The following is a 15,541-nucleotide window of genomic DNA, read 5'->3' as shown; positions in this document are numbered from 1 at the left end:
AATTAGTGACAATTTACATGGACCGGCGACCAGCTTTCTGAATTGCTGTGGTCCAAGGCCCCTCATGAACCTTGAAGTGGGATGGGGGGTTAAGAAGATGGTAGGTAAGTAGCTTTTTGTCTAAGAGGCTTAGAGATTTGAATAAATATTATTCATATTTAATGATTAAAGAGCTGCTAGCAAGCCAACAATTGGATTTATGTCTATTAAAAATACATCAGACACTCAAAGACCGGAAGTCAGGGCGTCAGGCCTGTCCTCCTCTGCGCTGACCTTCATTCGCTGACTCCCTGGCTGCGGCCCACAGGCAGGCGCTCACGGCCTCATAGGAGGCGCTCAGCCGCGTGGTGGGGTCCCTCTTTGGCTTGGGCGGAGGCTGTTTCCGTGGTGACGGGAGGCCGCTGCTGTGGTCCAGGCTGAACACAGAGTGCAGAGGAGACCGGGTGGATGGGCCAGCCAAGGCCTGGACCAGGCCATCCACCGCCATAGGGACAGGGACCGAGCTGCCGTGGAAATGCCTGGGTCCACCCTGGTCTTCAGCTCTTGGGAGAAACAAAACACAAACAGCACCCCCCAGAGAGGCCCCGGTGCATTATTCAGATGGTAACAGTGCGCCTGCGGCACGGCGCCAGCTTGTGGAGGGCAGCCTTCCCCACCTGACTGCAGGACGCTGGGCAGCACGCAGAGCCGCCTGTCCATCCTTCCCTCCCTGCCCTAGGATGCACCAGCATGCTGCACCATCATCACCAGGCCTTGCTGAAAATCCCAAACACCAGGCTGCTTTGGGAGTGCCACATTTTGAATCAGACTTGCACTGAATGAATTTTTCACACTCTGATTATTAAGCAAATGAAAAAACCAGAATTTCAATCTGAATGATAATTTCTGGGAAATCCATCATAATAGGCAGTTACTGGTGCATCAAAGGCTGCAAGTTCATCACCATCTCCCCTTGCAAGAGAATATACTCTCATATGTGTACTCAAAACGCACAGATGTACCCTCTCCCCCCCCCCTTTTCCCTTCCCCCACTCCTGCCCTTGCCATTTAAATTCCATGAGTGATTATTTAATTCTGTGCAGGATTATTATTTTTCTTCTGCTATTCCATCTGGTTGCTCAATGCCAAGTGAACTGCTGGTGTTCAATAAGTAAACAGACAAACACGTCTTCACTTAATTTTATATCAGGCAAGTGAATACATAATCAAATTGAGAAATTGGGGTGGTTGTTTAGTTCCAGCAGAGAAAATGATAAATATTATTCTGGAAGTCATATAAAATTAATAGTTATCTGGTTTAAAAAAGTTCCTTCTGGCTTCACATGTCAATGTAATCATGTAGCAGTGAGATGCCAATGCATTCATCTTACCAGGAGTCTCTGAGCATTAGTTTTTGTAATTATATCTTTGCGTGGCAGAGCACCACAGGGCTGGGGTCTACCATGAGCCAGAGCCAGACACCCATGTAGAAAATGAACTAGTTGAAGATGAAAGCATGGCACTCAGTGGATAATTTGTTTTCCCTGTAATGTTTAATTACAGTTTCCGTACAAAGGGAATTTTTTCAGGATTTAATCACTGAGATATTTGAAGCTAATTAGCGAGATGCACATTGCCATTTCCACTTTAATAAAAAAATCATTTGACATAGGCAGTCAAGGCAAAAGGGGAGTCATTTTCAGTGAGAAACAACTAAATATTACTAGTGTCTTAAGGAAAAACAGGCATCTCCCTGACAGAGAATGAGGATTTGAAGGACCAGGGTCCCTGCCCTCCCAGGGAGAGGTGCTGTGAGTCATGGGTGTCCTCACCCTTCAGAGAGACACCCAAGTGATAAAATGGAGAAGGATTGGTTTGTCTCCACGTTTCTATGTCAAGGTCAGTATCCAAAGTGAACTTAAAAAAAAAAAACTTTTCCCAAAGCTTTCCTTATTGCCAAAGAAACTAGGACAGTTTACTAAGGGAAATATAATACATACAACCATTTATTGATCGCACTACTTTTATGTTGTCAGAGTGACTTCTCATTTTTTTCTGATCAGATTTCCAGAAGTTTCTATGAGTCAGTGTTCTATACATGATACCTGAATAAAAATGTCAAAATCCAGCTATATATTTTGGCTAAGACAGAAACATTAGATGCCTTAAAACTTTGTCCTTGAGATGGTAAATGATGCAAGCATTAGAGGTGAGACAATAATTGTTTCATATGACTAAACTCATGCATACAGCATCTATTTCATGAAAAGAAAGCACCTTTCTCATGCATGCCTGTTCCCAGAACCGCTGTCACATTTGAACTTCACCATAAGGGCTAGTAGATGGTTCCTGATTCCACAGGGTCACTTAGGAACTAATGCTGCATGCGACCTGCCTTTACCTCCTGGTCCCCTCCTCTGGCTTGTCTCTGGCCTCCAGCTTCTCTTTATGGGAAGTCGTGTCCACTTTGCTCCGGGGCCGGTCATTTTCACGGGCAATGTCCAAAGCATTCTGGACGACCAGTGCGTCGTAGGTCCTCAGCCCCAAGTCCTCTGTGATCTGCAGAAAGCTGTTGATGGAAGTGGCCTCTTGCTGTCTGATGTCCCTTTTCTGAAGCAGGTGCTGGCGTGCTAGAAATCCTCTGATAACTTCCGTGGAAGAACACAGTCATGAGGAGGTGCAAGCAGCCAAGTGAAAATACAGAGGCCCACAAACACAAGTCACATGACAGCTGAACCCAGAATGAGAGCTTACTAAAACATTCTACTTCCCTATTAAAAAGAATACCTAAATTCTGGAATGGTAACACAGAAGGCAAAAATCCTAACCTGAATGGGGTCACATGGGTACTATTTATAGTAACGTTTCCACATTTCTTTTGGCAGCACAGGCTGGATATTGATGGACTGGACTGAGATTGCTAGAAAAGAGCAAAGCCCAAACCCTAGAGATTTCTGGGCTGTGCCTCCAAACGGACTGTTCAGGGATGTACTGATCGTCTTTCATTGTATCAGATTATAACAAACGTCTGAGGCTTGCGGATATAGTCTTTGAAAACATCATGCACATACTGTTAATAGGACTATGATTTAACTTCTGGAAAAACTAACACTGTATTTAAGACTCTGGGAAGAGACTGTATAGACACATAGGGCAGCCTGTTGGCTCTTTGGGGGTGCAGGGCTAGAAGAATGTGTAAGAATTAGAGGAAACAAGTGAGCAAACACACTCTGAAATTGCTGAAATGTATGACTTGAGAATAAAAATAATAATGCCCCCCATTTAAATGCATTTTCATGCATTAGGCATTCTGCCATGTAGTGCCCAAACTCAATGTAATATACTATTATCTCCATTTTATACCCAAAAAAACAGAAGCTTATAGAAGCTAAGAAAATTCCTCCAAACACAATGCAAAGCCAGTATTCAAACCTCTGTGCTTATGAGGCCCAACTCATTCCCTTATGTCTGACCATAGAGATGCAATCTTAGCTCTGCAGAGAGCTTATCGCCAACAGGGAGTCACAGAGAAGCATAATGCAATAATGTGAGGAAGTGCTTTCTAACGAGCACAGGGTGTGAATGGATCAGGCCCTCTTGTGAGAAAGGGAGCTGGCTCCCAGTCTCTGAGAATGTTCCAGAGAGCAAAACAGCCCCTCCTCCTGGATGCTGTTGAAGTGCAGGTGGAGGAAGTCCCACGGGGGCCCTTTGGCCTCTAGGATGCTGTTCCTTCCGATGCTAAGTTTTTAAGGTTAGAAGGAGTTGTTTAGATTATCAGAGCATCCATAATTTTAGGGGAAACTGTAGCAAAGATATTTTATTCCTGTCTGTAGTCAGGGTGGGGAGGGATGGGGGAAGCTTGTAAAACATTAAGTGCTTTAAGATATTCTGTGGCTAGAGGAGAATAAATGTGTGGGTTATCTGTGATGTCACTTTGATGCCTTTACTTGATTAGAAGGTGGAAAGTGAAACACAGATTTCCACAATTACGGCTTTGGAGGCAAATGATCTGCAGATGTCTAAATGCTTAAGGCTGGCTTTCAGATGGCAGTACTATATGTTCAGTTACTTTGGAATGCAGTTGTATTAAGTTAACTGTAAAACAGTTATTCTGAACTAACCTCAAGGGAAAAAATACTAAACAGTAAAAGGTACATCCAGACTTCCAGGAATATAAAATGCAGAAGCCTTAACTGTGGGACAGGCACACCAAGAGAAGCAGAACTCAAAACTGGCCTGTTTGCTTTCTCGTTCCTGTTGCATTAAAGAAATTGAGACAGGGGATTATGCTCCCTGACTTCAAGCTCTACTACAAAGCCACAGTAATCAAGACAATTTGTACTGGCACAAGAACAGATCCATAGACCAATGGAACAGACTAGAGAGCCCAGATAGAAACCCAAGCATATATGGTTAATTAATATATGATAAAGGAGCCACAGACATTCAATGGGGAAATGACAGCCTCTTCAACAGCTGGTGTTGGCAAAACAGGACAGCTACATGCAAGAGAATGAAACTGGACTATTGTCTAGTCCCATACATAAAAGTAAACTCAAAATTGATCAAAGACTTGAATGTAAGTCATGAAATCATAAAACTCTTAGAAGACAACATTGGCAAACATCTCCTGGATATAAACATGAGCAATTTTTGTCCGAATGCATCTCCTTGAGCAAGGGAAACAAAAGCAAAAATGAACACATGGGCCTACATCAAACTAAAAAGCTTCTATACAGCAAAGAACACCATCAGCAGAACAAAAAGGCGTCTTACAGTATAGGAGAATATATTTGTAAATGACATATCTGACAAGGGGTTAACATCCAAAATATATAAAGAACTCACGCCTCAACACCCAAAAAAAAAAAAAACCCGATTAAAAAATGGGTGGAGGATATGAACAGACACTTCTCCAAAGAAGAAATTCAGATGGCCAACAGGCACATGAAAAGATGCTCCATATCACTAATTATCAGGGAAATACAAATAAAAACCACAATGAGATATCACCTCACACTGGTTAGGATGGTCAGTATCGAAAAGACTAAAAACAACAAATGCTGGTGAGGATGCAGAGAAAGGGGAACCCTCCTACAGTGCTGGTGGGAATGTAAGCTAGTTCAAACATTGTGGAAAGCAATATGGAGGTTTCTCAAAACACTAAAAATAGAAATACCATTTGACCCTGGAATTCCACTCCTAGGAATTTACTCAAAGAAAACAACTTCTCAGATTCAAAAAGACATATGCATCCCTATGTCTATCACAGCACTATTTACAATAGCCAAGATATGGAAGCAACCTAAGTGTCCATCAGTAGATGAATGGATAAAGAAGATGTGGTACATATACACAATGGAATACTATTCAGCCATAAGAAAGAAACAAATCCTACCATTTGCAACAACATGGATGGAGCTCCAAGATATTATGCTCAGTGAAATAAGCCAGGCGGAGAAAGACAAGAACCAAATGATTTCCCTCATTTGTGGAGCATAACAATGAAGCAAAATTGAAGGAACAAAACAGCAGCAGACTCACAGACTCCAAGAAGGGACTAGCAGTTACCAAAGGCGAGGGTTATGGGAGGGTGGGTAGGAGAGAGGGAGAAGGGGACTGAGAGGCATTATGATTGGCACACATGGTGTGGGGGGGACATGGGGAAGACAGTGGAGCACAGAGAAGGCAAATAGTGACCCTGTGGCATCTTACTGCACTGATGGGCAGTGACTGCGATGGGGTATGGGGGGGACATGATAATATGGGTGAATGTACTAACCATGTTGTTTTTTCATGTGAAACCTCCATAAGAGTGTATATCAATAATACCTTAATTTTAAAAAATTGAGACATTGACCTTTGGGAGGGTGAAGGTGAGGGTATATTCATATATACTCTCTTGGAGTAAAGGGAAGGTTAATGTGGATGCGCCAGGCTTCTGACCTCCCACTGCGGCAGAGGTGTCCACCAAGTCTCCATTCACCAGGGGTCTACTGTCCCTCATCCTGAGGACTCTTTTCCTCTCACTTCGCACTGGGAGCCTTTTAAAATTCTTTGAAAATGCTATACCAGTTCCTAAACATGGACGAGACAACTAATAACACAAATTAGCCACAAATAGATATTGATGCTTCTGACAATTTCAAAAGACTGTTTTCAAGACACCTAGCGCATTCACTCAGGTTTTAATAGTTTTCATCAGGAAAAAAATGATAAGAGAGAAATGTCTGTTAGAAATAAATGAAATTAAAATGATTAAATATAAGACAAAAAGTTACTGCTTTCTTCCCCCACAACATTTACAAAGGAAAAACAAGACCTCTTGAAAAACTGGGAATGACTCCCAACCACATAAATTTTGAGTGAATTTCATACTAGTAAAAAGTATGGAAGGAACTGTTGCAAGAGATGTAAAAATAAAAATCAATGATTAATGCTTTGCATCAAAGAGCCAATAATTTTAAAAATGCTTTTATGGCCATTAGTTCATTTATGCAATATGAAATAATGGTTTTTATCTGATACCATTATTTTTAGTCTCAGTTTTTATCTTAGAGGCAAAGAGAACTAAGGTTTTGTTCATTTCTTCTGTCTCAGGTCAGCAGGGCACAGCAACTTCATCTTTGTAACTAAATAGAAGAGAAATTTCTAGCGAGAATGTCTGATGGAAGACAAGGTACACATTCTCCTAATTATATTTAAGGAAAATTCCCAGGGGAATTTGCTGCCCAGTTTAACTTGTATAACATAATATTAAATGGGATTCTCGGCTGGCTCTGGAGCCTGGGGCGAGGGCACTGGGCTCGTACGTGGGACCGTCTCTGCCCCAGGTTCAGCTGAGGCCGTAGAAGCAGATCCTGCTCGGGAGGCTGCCGGGGGGCCGGAGACTGCATTTCTCCCCGGCTCCCTGGGGATGCTGATGGTGCAGGGGCTCAGGTCACAGAAAACGCCGGGGCACATTGGAGACGTCACGCAGGGGCGTGCCTGGACAAGTCCCACAGGGGCTCAGATGACAGAGGCTTGAGCAGAATGAAGCTGTTTTCTCATCCAGTGAGGGGCACTTTTTCCTAACAGTTTTGAGTACCTCAGAGAGCTGAGCGCACCATACAGTTTCCACCAAAAGGGAGCAGATAGATTGATTCTTCCCTCTTTTACTTTCCTTTAACTATTTTATGATACGTACAATGTAATTAAATGATTAAGCACATTAAAAATTAAAGAACTATTCAGGGTATATGTTTTATGTGAGGCACAGTTATGATTTTTAAATTGTACCCATTTTTGATAGTCACTTGGGTTTTTACAGCAAAAAAATTCGAAATGGAATCTCTCTCAAAGCTAAAATGAAATAGGTAGTATCTGCTATCAAAGACATAGTCCAACTACTATCATCACTTCACAAAGGAAGAATAAAGTCAAGAATTTTTCTAAGGCATATGTACAATTATATAACTGTGGTTTGGCTTCTTGGCTGTTCCAATCCTCTCAACTGTAGCCTAATAATGGCACCACTGAAATGGCCCGGGACTCTGGCTCTCTCGCTGCCCCCACGCGCCACGATGGCAGGTGGGGAGGCCGCTAAGAATTCAAGGACATTCCCTACTTCTCCTAGGCTTTTCCAAAAGATCGATGAGCACGAATACTTGCAAAGTGGTCGATGCATAAATTATAAGGTATGCATACTCCCCTTCCAGATTGTGATTTAGGGGGTATTTGATAACGTTTCGGATGGAATGAATACCAGAGAAAGCCCGAGCAGCGTCTGCACCTGCTCACTAGAGACGGGTGAGACGTGGACACAGGTGAGGAGAACGTCAAGCTACAGCGCTTCCCAAACTCCCCCAGACCATTTCCTGTGCGCAGAGAGGCGGCGTGGATGGAGGCACGGACGCTCAGACTTGCGGGGCACTAACTGAGTTCTTACTTCACAACACAAAAAAGTTCAGAAATGTTCATGTGGAAGTGTTACCTTTTTGGCAGGTTATAACTTTCCTCTGCAGCTGTAGGCATGCATCATCGAGCCGGTCCGCATGCTGGTATTTTAGAAACACTTTTCCGACCCCCATCTAAAATGCAAGCAGCAGGGAAACATTCAACAACATGAAGATGACAAAATGATGATGGGAAAATAATCAGGCAAGAGATTTTTCCAGAAGAGGATTAGAAGAAACTAGAGGATTAGAAGGCTAATGAAAGTTAATTCTAGTACATCTTCCTTACTGTTTTGACAGTATTACATTTAATCAGAAATCCTAGATGTTTTGTTCTAATAAAAATGTTTGCCGTGTGTACATACGGCCACTAACGTTTGCAGATGCTTACACACTGCAGGGCTAGGAGTGCAAGAGAGAAACATGGGCCCTGACTCTCTATTGGAATAAAACCATCCCCATCAATGGACTCTCATACCGCCCAGCTAGACTCTTATCTTTCCTTGACTCAAAGCAGGGAGGTTGAGTCCACAAAAAAGGAAATCAAACTAAAACACACACACACACACACACACACACACACACACACACACACACACACAAACCCCCAAAAGCTGACACCCAAATCTGTTTCATTTTTTTCACTATACTGTATCTTATTATAAATTGAATGTTTATACAAATGAATTATAGAACTGCAGCACAGAAGTAGTGCCAATAAGGTCATCTATAAGCAATAACCTCTGGATGCTTGCATGAAAGGCAGCTAAACAATGAGCATTCTTCTCTAGAATTTCTTAAAAGAAATTTCAGCATGTGACCAAATCAGTTTCTAGGAGGAGCTCTTGTGGCATGCAAGCTAGTCCAGATGTGAAACTATTGATGAAGAGAGTTGCCTAAGAAAATTCTGAGAAACACGTAACAATAAGCCACACATGTGAGTTTTTAAAGTAATTTTCCTGTGTGCTGTACTTATTTCCAAAGAATTCCCAGAATGGTGGTAGGTGTGAGGAACACCCTTCACACTGAAAGTGCTCACAGTCTCTGAGAGGAAGCAGACATAGATAATTGCAGAAGAGCCTGGTAAATACCAACATGAAGTGCCGTGCAAGCTCGGGGTGATGCTCTGTTAGATAAACAGCTCAGGAAAACCTCATGGTGCTTCATGATCATATTCTTAGCACCTGAGACAAACGCCATTCAGATGAGAAGACTAACACATGTGTCCCCAAGCATGAGCTGGGGACATTAAGTGGTAACACCCCACAGCGGAAGTCGCACATCAAAGTGACACCCGAAGCTTGCATGCATGTACACACCATTAGGTCCTGGAAAGGTTTATAGGTCAGACTTGTCTCATCTTCAGAGTGTTTGGCTAAAGGTGGTTTATGAGCCTTTTCGCATGGAAACTGAGCTCACTCCAAATGCATTTGTTCCTCCCCATCTTCCCACTCAACTCTTGGCTTAGCCATGATTTGCTGTCTTGCTGAAACACACAGTTTTGCAAGAGAATGGGACTTGAATCTTGCATGATGGCAGTTGGGCTAGTCAGATCCATGGGAAGCCTCTCAGCTCCTGTCCTGCTGCAGACGCCTCTGGCTGACTAGATGTTCTCTTCATTGCATTTTCTTTTAGTTGGCTGAAGTTTGAGACAGTCACCTGGGTGAGTGGCAACACAGTTGACACTTTTTCTCCCACTGTATTGCCATTCTCTCTTCCTAGTTATTTTCCATAATTCATAGTCCTTTTTTTTCTTCTCAACTGCCGACTTGCTTTGGCAGCCAACAGGAAGAACAGTTGGGCCTGTCTGTGAACGTGCAGAACAAATCTGTGAGGCAGGCATGGAAGAAGGGAGCATGTCATCTTTCTGCTCATCACTAACTGTGGCACAGAACTCACTGTGGGAATGAAATCCCAAAGGCAAAATTCATGCAAACCTGGGTTCCAAACTGAAACTCCAAGAGTGACAGCCAGCAATACTGCACAACGGATAGAACCAGTAATGATCATTGGAGGAACTCAGGTTTAGGAGGAGCACAACATGGGAAAAGACCTACAGGATGGAAACAGGAGAACTGGACCCTAGTTCCATCCCTTAATTAAATGGAGACTCTAGGCAGGAAGGGAGTTGGACAAGGTGACCAAGATCTCTTAGAGTGACATTTCCACCTGCCACTCAAGAAACCAAAGTAGGTTCATCCTGAGAATTGTGCTATATCTTGGGCATGCAAAGGCAGCCCCTCTCTTCAAGTTGCTCGTAGTTGACTGGGGAAGAGCAGCAATGAGCAAATCCAGAAGGAATTCATGCTCAGTGTGATGACGGAGTTACGCCCAAGGAGTGATCCTGAAAGGGGCAGGTGGGATTCACTGACAAGTTTCCTGAGCCATTCAGTCTTGAAGGATAGGCAGGCATTTTCCCAGGTGTCTAGGGATGGTGGTAAAAGTTGAATGTGGGACAAAAATCCCGGCATGTAAAAGACAAGGAGCAGAAAATGACAAACTGTCTTGGGCTCTGTAATGAGGGAAGGGGCTGCCTCTTCCGCATCATGAAGAGTATTCCAGGAAAATCCTGGGCACTTTCCTAGGAACAATATGCATACACTGGAACATCTAAAGAGAATCCAATCTAAATTTTATAAAAATAATTTTTGAAATTTAGAAAGTTCCTTATTAACACTGTCTGGAGAATGGATTGTTGGGCCCAGCTTTGGGACATAGTTGGCGAGGTGGGACAGTAGAATGCAACCGAGGAGGTCTCGCTGGGAGCCATGGATTCAGTAACGACAAGGCAGGAGCAGGTGGGAGTGTGAGGGGTAGGGCCCGTGTGCGGGGTGCTGCGGTGCCAGACAGGCAGACCCCTGTGATTGTCGTGGCTGAGGCCAGGCCGGCTCCCAAAGCACCTGCTGAGTTCTTGGTGTAGTTATGCCAAAGAACGCTCTCCCTGAAGGGCTCTGTAAGTGGGGAGGGCTTCTGGGAAGAGGAGGAGATGAAGGTCAGAATGCACACAAGTACCCCACTTGGACGTAAAGGCCATGGGAATGCTGCCTCCCATTCAGGTGATTTAAAGAAGTGCTTCACTCAGCTACCTGGATGCACTTTGCGGTTATCCAATGGACCAATTCATTCCTTCATTTTGGTTTGTTTGTTTGTTTATTTACCACATATGTCATCTGTGGGTCAGCAATATTTGGAGATGCTCATTGGAAATTTTGACATTTGTTTGACTCTGCTGGTCTTTTAGAGATGTTGTATTTGTTGTAAATGTTTCTTCTTGAGCCTTGAAGAATGAAATTAACTGTTGAGTAGTATTTTGGAGTTCTTCCCCAGAAATTATTCTGAATAATGCATTTCAGTCTTCAAGTCCTCCGCCATCATGATGCTAAGGAAGAGTGGGGCATAAGTTGAGGGACCTTTCTCCGGAAAACCCAGACAAGATCACATGCCTTCTAAATTTTCAGGGATTTACATTGTGTATTAACGACACTGACGAGGAGAAAAGCACTGGCCATTTAAAGGTTTTTCTATGGAATAAATGCCCGTAAAGTTTCTCTGCCATCAGTGCTTTGGGGAGCTATATCAAATCCAACAAATTAGGATGCATTCAAGTGAAACCGAATGTTCAGATCACCCACATTCTTGGTTTTGGTGGCATCCTCTTATGAAAAGGTGTGTCTCCCAGCCAGAGGAAAGGTGCAGGAAAGACGTTCTCTACTGAGCTGTCTAGCTGTGCCCCCTGGATGCAGAGGGTTCTGATCGGAGAGTAAATGTTCATGTCATTCTGACTCCTGTAAAAGCAAACCATCTGTGAATTATAGTCATCACTGTTTTTATTAGAAAACCATTGGGTTTTTTTGTTAAATGACAGGTTTTAAAAGATTAAACAAAATTGTCATTGATGACATCGAGAGCCTTAATTACTGCTGCAGGTTTTCGGGATTTGGGGGTGGAGGTCGAGGGAGCACAGAACCTGCTGGAGCAGTGACACGATGGGGCGTAGGTAGCCTGGAGACTGTACTACAGAGAAAGTGGGTGAGCCAGCGGACCCGAGAAGCTGCTCCCAGACCCCCGTCACGGACTGCTGCCTCCAGGCACAGAGGTGCAAAGAGGAGGGTGGCCAGGCTTGCCGGCAGAGGTCATCCTCCTTGGAGCAGGACCGACTGACACTCCTGGTTTCCATGGCAACCCCAGGATTCCTGAAGGAGGGGCACATCACTGGCCTCGCCGTTTTAGGGATGGCCCCAATTCAACCACCCCTCACTGGAAGACCACAGGCAAAACCATCTCCAGAGGATCTTCCCAACATCGATTTCATTATGTAACTTTTGTGCTTGAAATTATGTAATAACAGGCCATGATTTGCAGGATGATGTTGAAATTCTTTTGAAAGATTTGTTAGACTTTCTATAGTATGATTCTTTCTCAACGCATTCAGGTCTGTCTCTTCCCAAACTGTATTATATTGCTTGCTGTTCCAAGTGGGTACTTGTTCTTCTCTCCTAGCTTAACACATACTACGATTTCTTTTTTCTTCATTTACTGGGTAAACTGCTATTTACCTTCCAATCACAGATGGCTCGGTGAACTCTCAGTCTGGTGGGTACTTGCAATAACCAGTACATCATAACAGCATGTCTATGTCACAATTGTACCTTCTATGTGTCTCTGTAACACCCCAGGTTTTGTCATTATTTGTAGACCTATCTGAATATTCAACTTGATATGGGATGTTTGAGGGCTACAGTGATGTCAGAAAAATAAAAAGTTCACAAGTTACAACTATTAAGGTGAGAGAAATGAAAGTAAATGGAATGATAAAATGGGGAAAGCAGAATTCCAGAGAAAGTGATTTTAATGGACACGAGCTATAACATGAACGCGGATATTTAAAAATTAATTCATTTTAAATAACTAAACTTAAAAAGTTAAATCTATTTAAATTATTTGAATTCGTTCATTTTATAAAAATGCATCTAATGCAGTTTGAGAAACAAAGATGTTAAGTTTAAGAGTCCTGGTGCCACCCTACTTCTGGTACAAGATCATCGCAAACCAGAATCTAGACTTTATCTTGCCCTCTAATTCTTTACCTGCTCTTTGACTCAACTTGCACGCTGCTGCCCCCAACAACTTATCGATCTTCTAGAAACCTTCAATGATCCCAAGATGCCTATAAACTAAGAAGCATACTTTTGGGTTTGGCATCATTCAAAGTCTGCCTTCTTTATTAATTAACATATTAATTCACTAACATAATTAATTAACATATCTTTATTAATCCCTGAAGAGCTAACACTTTTTACTCCTCTGAAAGAGATGCTATTTACTGTTATTTTAACTTCTCACATACTCCCAAGAGCAGAAGACCACTGTGAGACTTCTATAGGTACAATCAAGGGCCTACACAGCATCTTATGCATAGAGTTCTTACTGAGTGACAGTGTACTATCGCTGCCAGTGTTAGGTTAGATACTATCCCTTTGTATCTGCATCTACAAGTATTAGAATGTTTTCATTAATAATTACCATAGATTATATTTTAATAAGGATATTCATTGTGAATGCTCTTTTTTTGCTCCAAAATGCTTTATTTTCATTATTACTAGTAAAAAAAAATCTTTAAAAATTTTAATCTTCCTTGATCTAAAACCATTAACATTATTCTAATAAATACTTCCCCTTTAAAGACAAGATATATAATATTAAAGCAGCATTAAAAGTATTCATCTTCTTTTACTTTAATATTAGCATCCTAAAAAATACCCTAGTATTTCTTAAAGGACCCCAACCACTGTAAGTCTGTTCCCAGGTCTTTAAATAGCTTTATTGATGAAGATACGAACAATACGCTCTTTCTTTTATGTGTTTTGATATCTACATCACTCTCCCACCAGACTTGTTTTCCTTCCTGCTGATCTGAGAATGTCACTGTGCTCCTTTAAAACACTGTTCTTTCTCTTTTTCCCATGCAGAGCACTTGTATCTACCAGGCGATCTCTTCCCAACAGACACAGTCCCCCAAGCCCCTACATTTCCACATGCATGCTGAGAACAGTCCTTCACTCATTCCTGGCCCTGAATCATTTCATCTCACATAGCTCTCAGGTACATTTTATCTTGCAACTTTCTTGATTTTCTTTGTCTCACATTTATTTGTCCATCTGTCCTAGCATGTGTCTGTCCTAATCATTTATTCATTCTTCTTTTACTCATCCATCCACCCATTCAACCATCCATCCATCCATCCATCCATCCACAAATCAAACATTTGCCAAGGGATTTCCTGCTTCTGGGCACTGTTCCAGGTTCCAGGACCATAGGGATTAACAGAATACAGTCTACGCTTTCAAGAAGATCAGTAAAACAACCATTTAACTAAAACTCATCTTCTCCAGGGTGAAGTCACATATTTCCCCATTTATTTCTTGGATTCACTGTCTAAGAATGGCCATTATATTAGATGTGCATATTTTATTATTAATATTTCAGTATTTTTATTTTCATGGTAGCTTTGATAAATTACTAAACAGATCTTTTCTGATGTTCAGCCTCACTCCGTATGTACTTTTAAATATCCAGGATACATTTATACTAAATACAAGTTATCTTTGTTATAAATAGACTATCCTTGAAGTTTAACTTCAACACAGAAAAGATAATTACAGCCATACACATCTAATAGAGAACTGTATCTTCTGGTATTTGAAGAAAGTGGCTTGGCTCAAATTACATATAATTACAGGTTAAGAAAAATGAATTACTCTCACATAGAACGGTATGACCTGTATCGCAAGCAGTGATGAATACAAATGACTATTTTGAGCCTCCTAGTGGATTACTATCTGATCCTATATATTATTTCATTGTGGAAATCATATTGATATGGTCAAGAGCATTTCATTTTAAAAAAGAAATCTCTTCCTCCTAAAGGGACAAGCTGTAAAACACAAACCAACGCAAACCCCAACAGCTCTGATTAGCTTCAAAATCACAGAGGAAAGCACAGGGGTTAAGGAAAGGGCCTAGATAATGTCAATAATAGTTCCCTGCCCCTGGGATGTGTACATGATAAATGATTAACAGCAGCATAAGTGTAATCCGAGCCCAGCACACACACGGGGAGGGGTGGGGTGTGGATGCACACGCCCTCTGCCCTCAGCATCGGCCCGGGTACTGCCATGCATGTATTTCCACGTTTGCTTTACTTCTAAAAATATGAATACTCAGGGCCTCGATCTTATATTGTATTTTTTGGAGTATTTTTAGATGTCAAAAAATTTTTAGATGTTAAAAAATACTTAGTTACGTCTCCTGGTTTTCCCAATATTTATTCTATGGTGTGTTCATGTCTACTTTGAGACTCACCTGCATTTATTTTTGTGAACTCTCTTCTGCTTTCAACTCCTAAGGGCCAAGTCCCTCCATCTTTTAGAGCTCCGCCTATATTTTGTGCAGCAAACTCACACTTGTTAGTAAGAGCTTGAATATCCCTGACCTAAACTAATACGGGTTTTAAAAGAGCTGGCGCTCTTCTCAGAGGCCTGTTTCTGGAAGGCCACTGTGAGGTGCCAGGAGCCCTGACCGCCTCAGCCGCCCTCTGCCCCCGACCGACTCTGCCCCGCCTTCTCTGG

General features: G+C 42.2%; 1 protein-coding gene across 6 annotated transcripts in view; it reads right to left on the bottom strand.

The window, feature by feature from the left end:
* Positions 1-15,541, bottom strand: part of MYO16 (myosin XVI) — a 570,453-nt gene that overhangs the window by 68,094 nt on the left and 486,818 nt on the right. For 4 of the 6 annotated variants that reach the window (XM_036893691.2, XM_057494602.1, XM_057494601.1 and 1 more), the window contains 3 exons: positions 7,952-8,048; positions 2,381-2,627; positions 274-542 (listed from right to left, as the gene is read on the bottom strand). In XM_036893691.2, the coding sequence (XP_036749586.2) occupies positions 274-542; positions 2,381-2,627; positions 7,952-8,048 (613 nt within the window). The remainder of the gene's footprint in view (positions 1-273; positions 543-2,380; positions 2,628-7,951; positions 8,049-15,541) is intronic. The other 2 variants (XM_057494603.1, XM_057494604.1) reach the window with 2 other exon arrangements.

Source organism: Manis pentadactyla, chromosome 17 (assembly GCF_030020395.1).
Source record: "Manis pentadactyla isolate mManPen7 chromosome 17, mManPen7.hap1, whole genome shotgun sequence".
Classification (NCBI taxonomy): Eukaryota; Metazoa; Chordata; class Mammalia; order Pholidota; family Manidae; genus Manis; species Manis pentadactyla.
The sequence above is the reverse complement of the archived record's forward strand: the minus strand, read 5'-3'. Positions and strand labels throughout refer to the sequence as shown.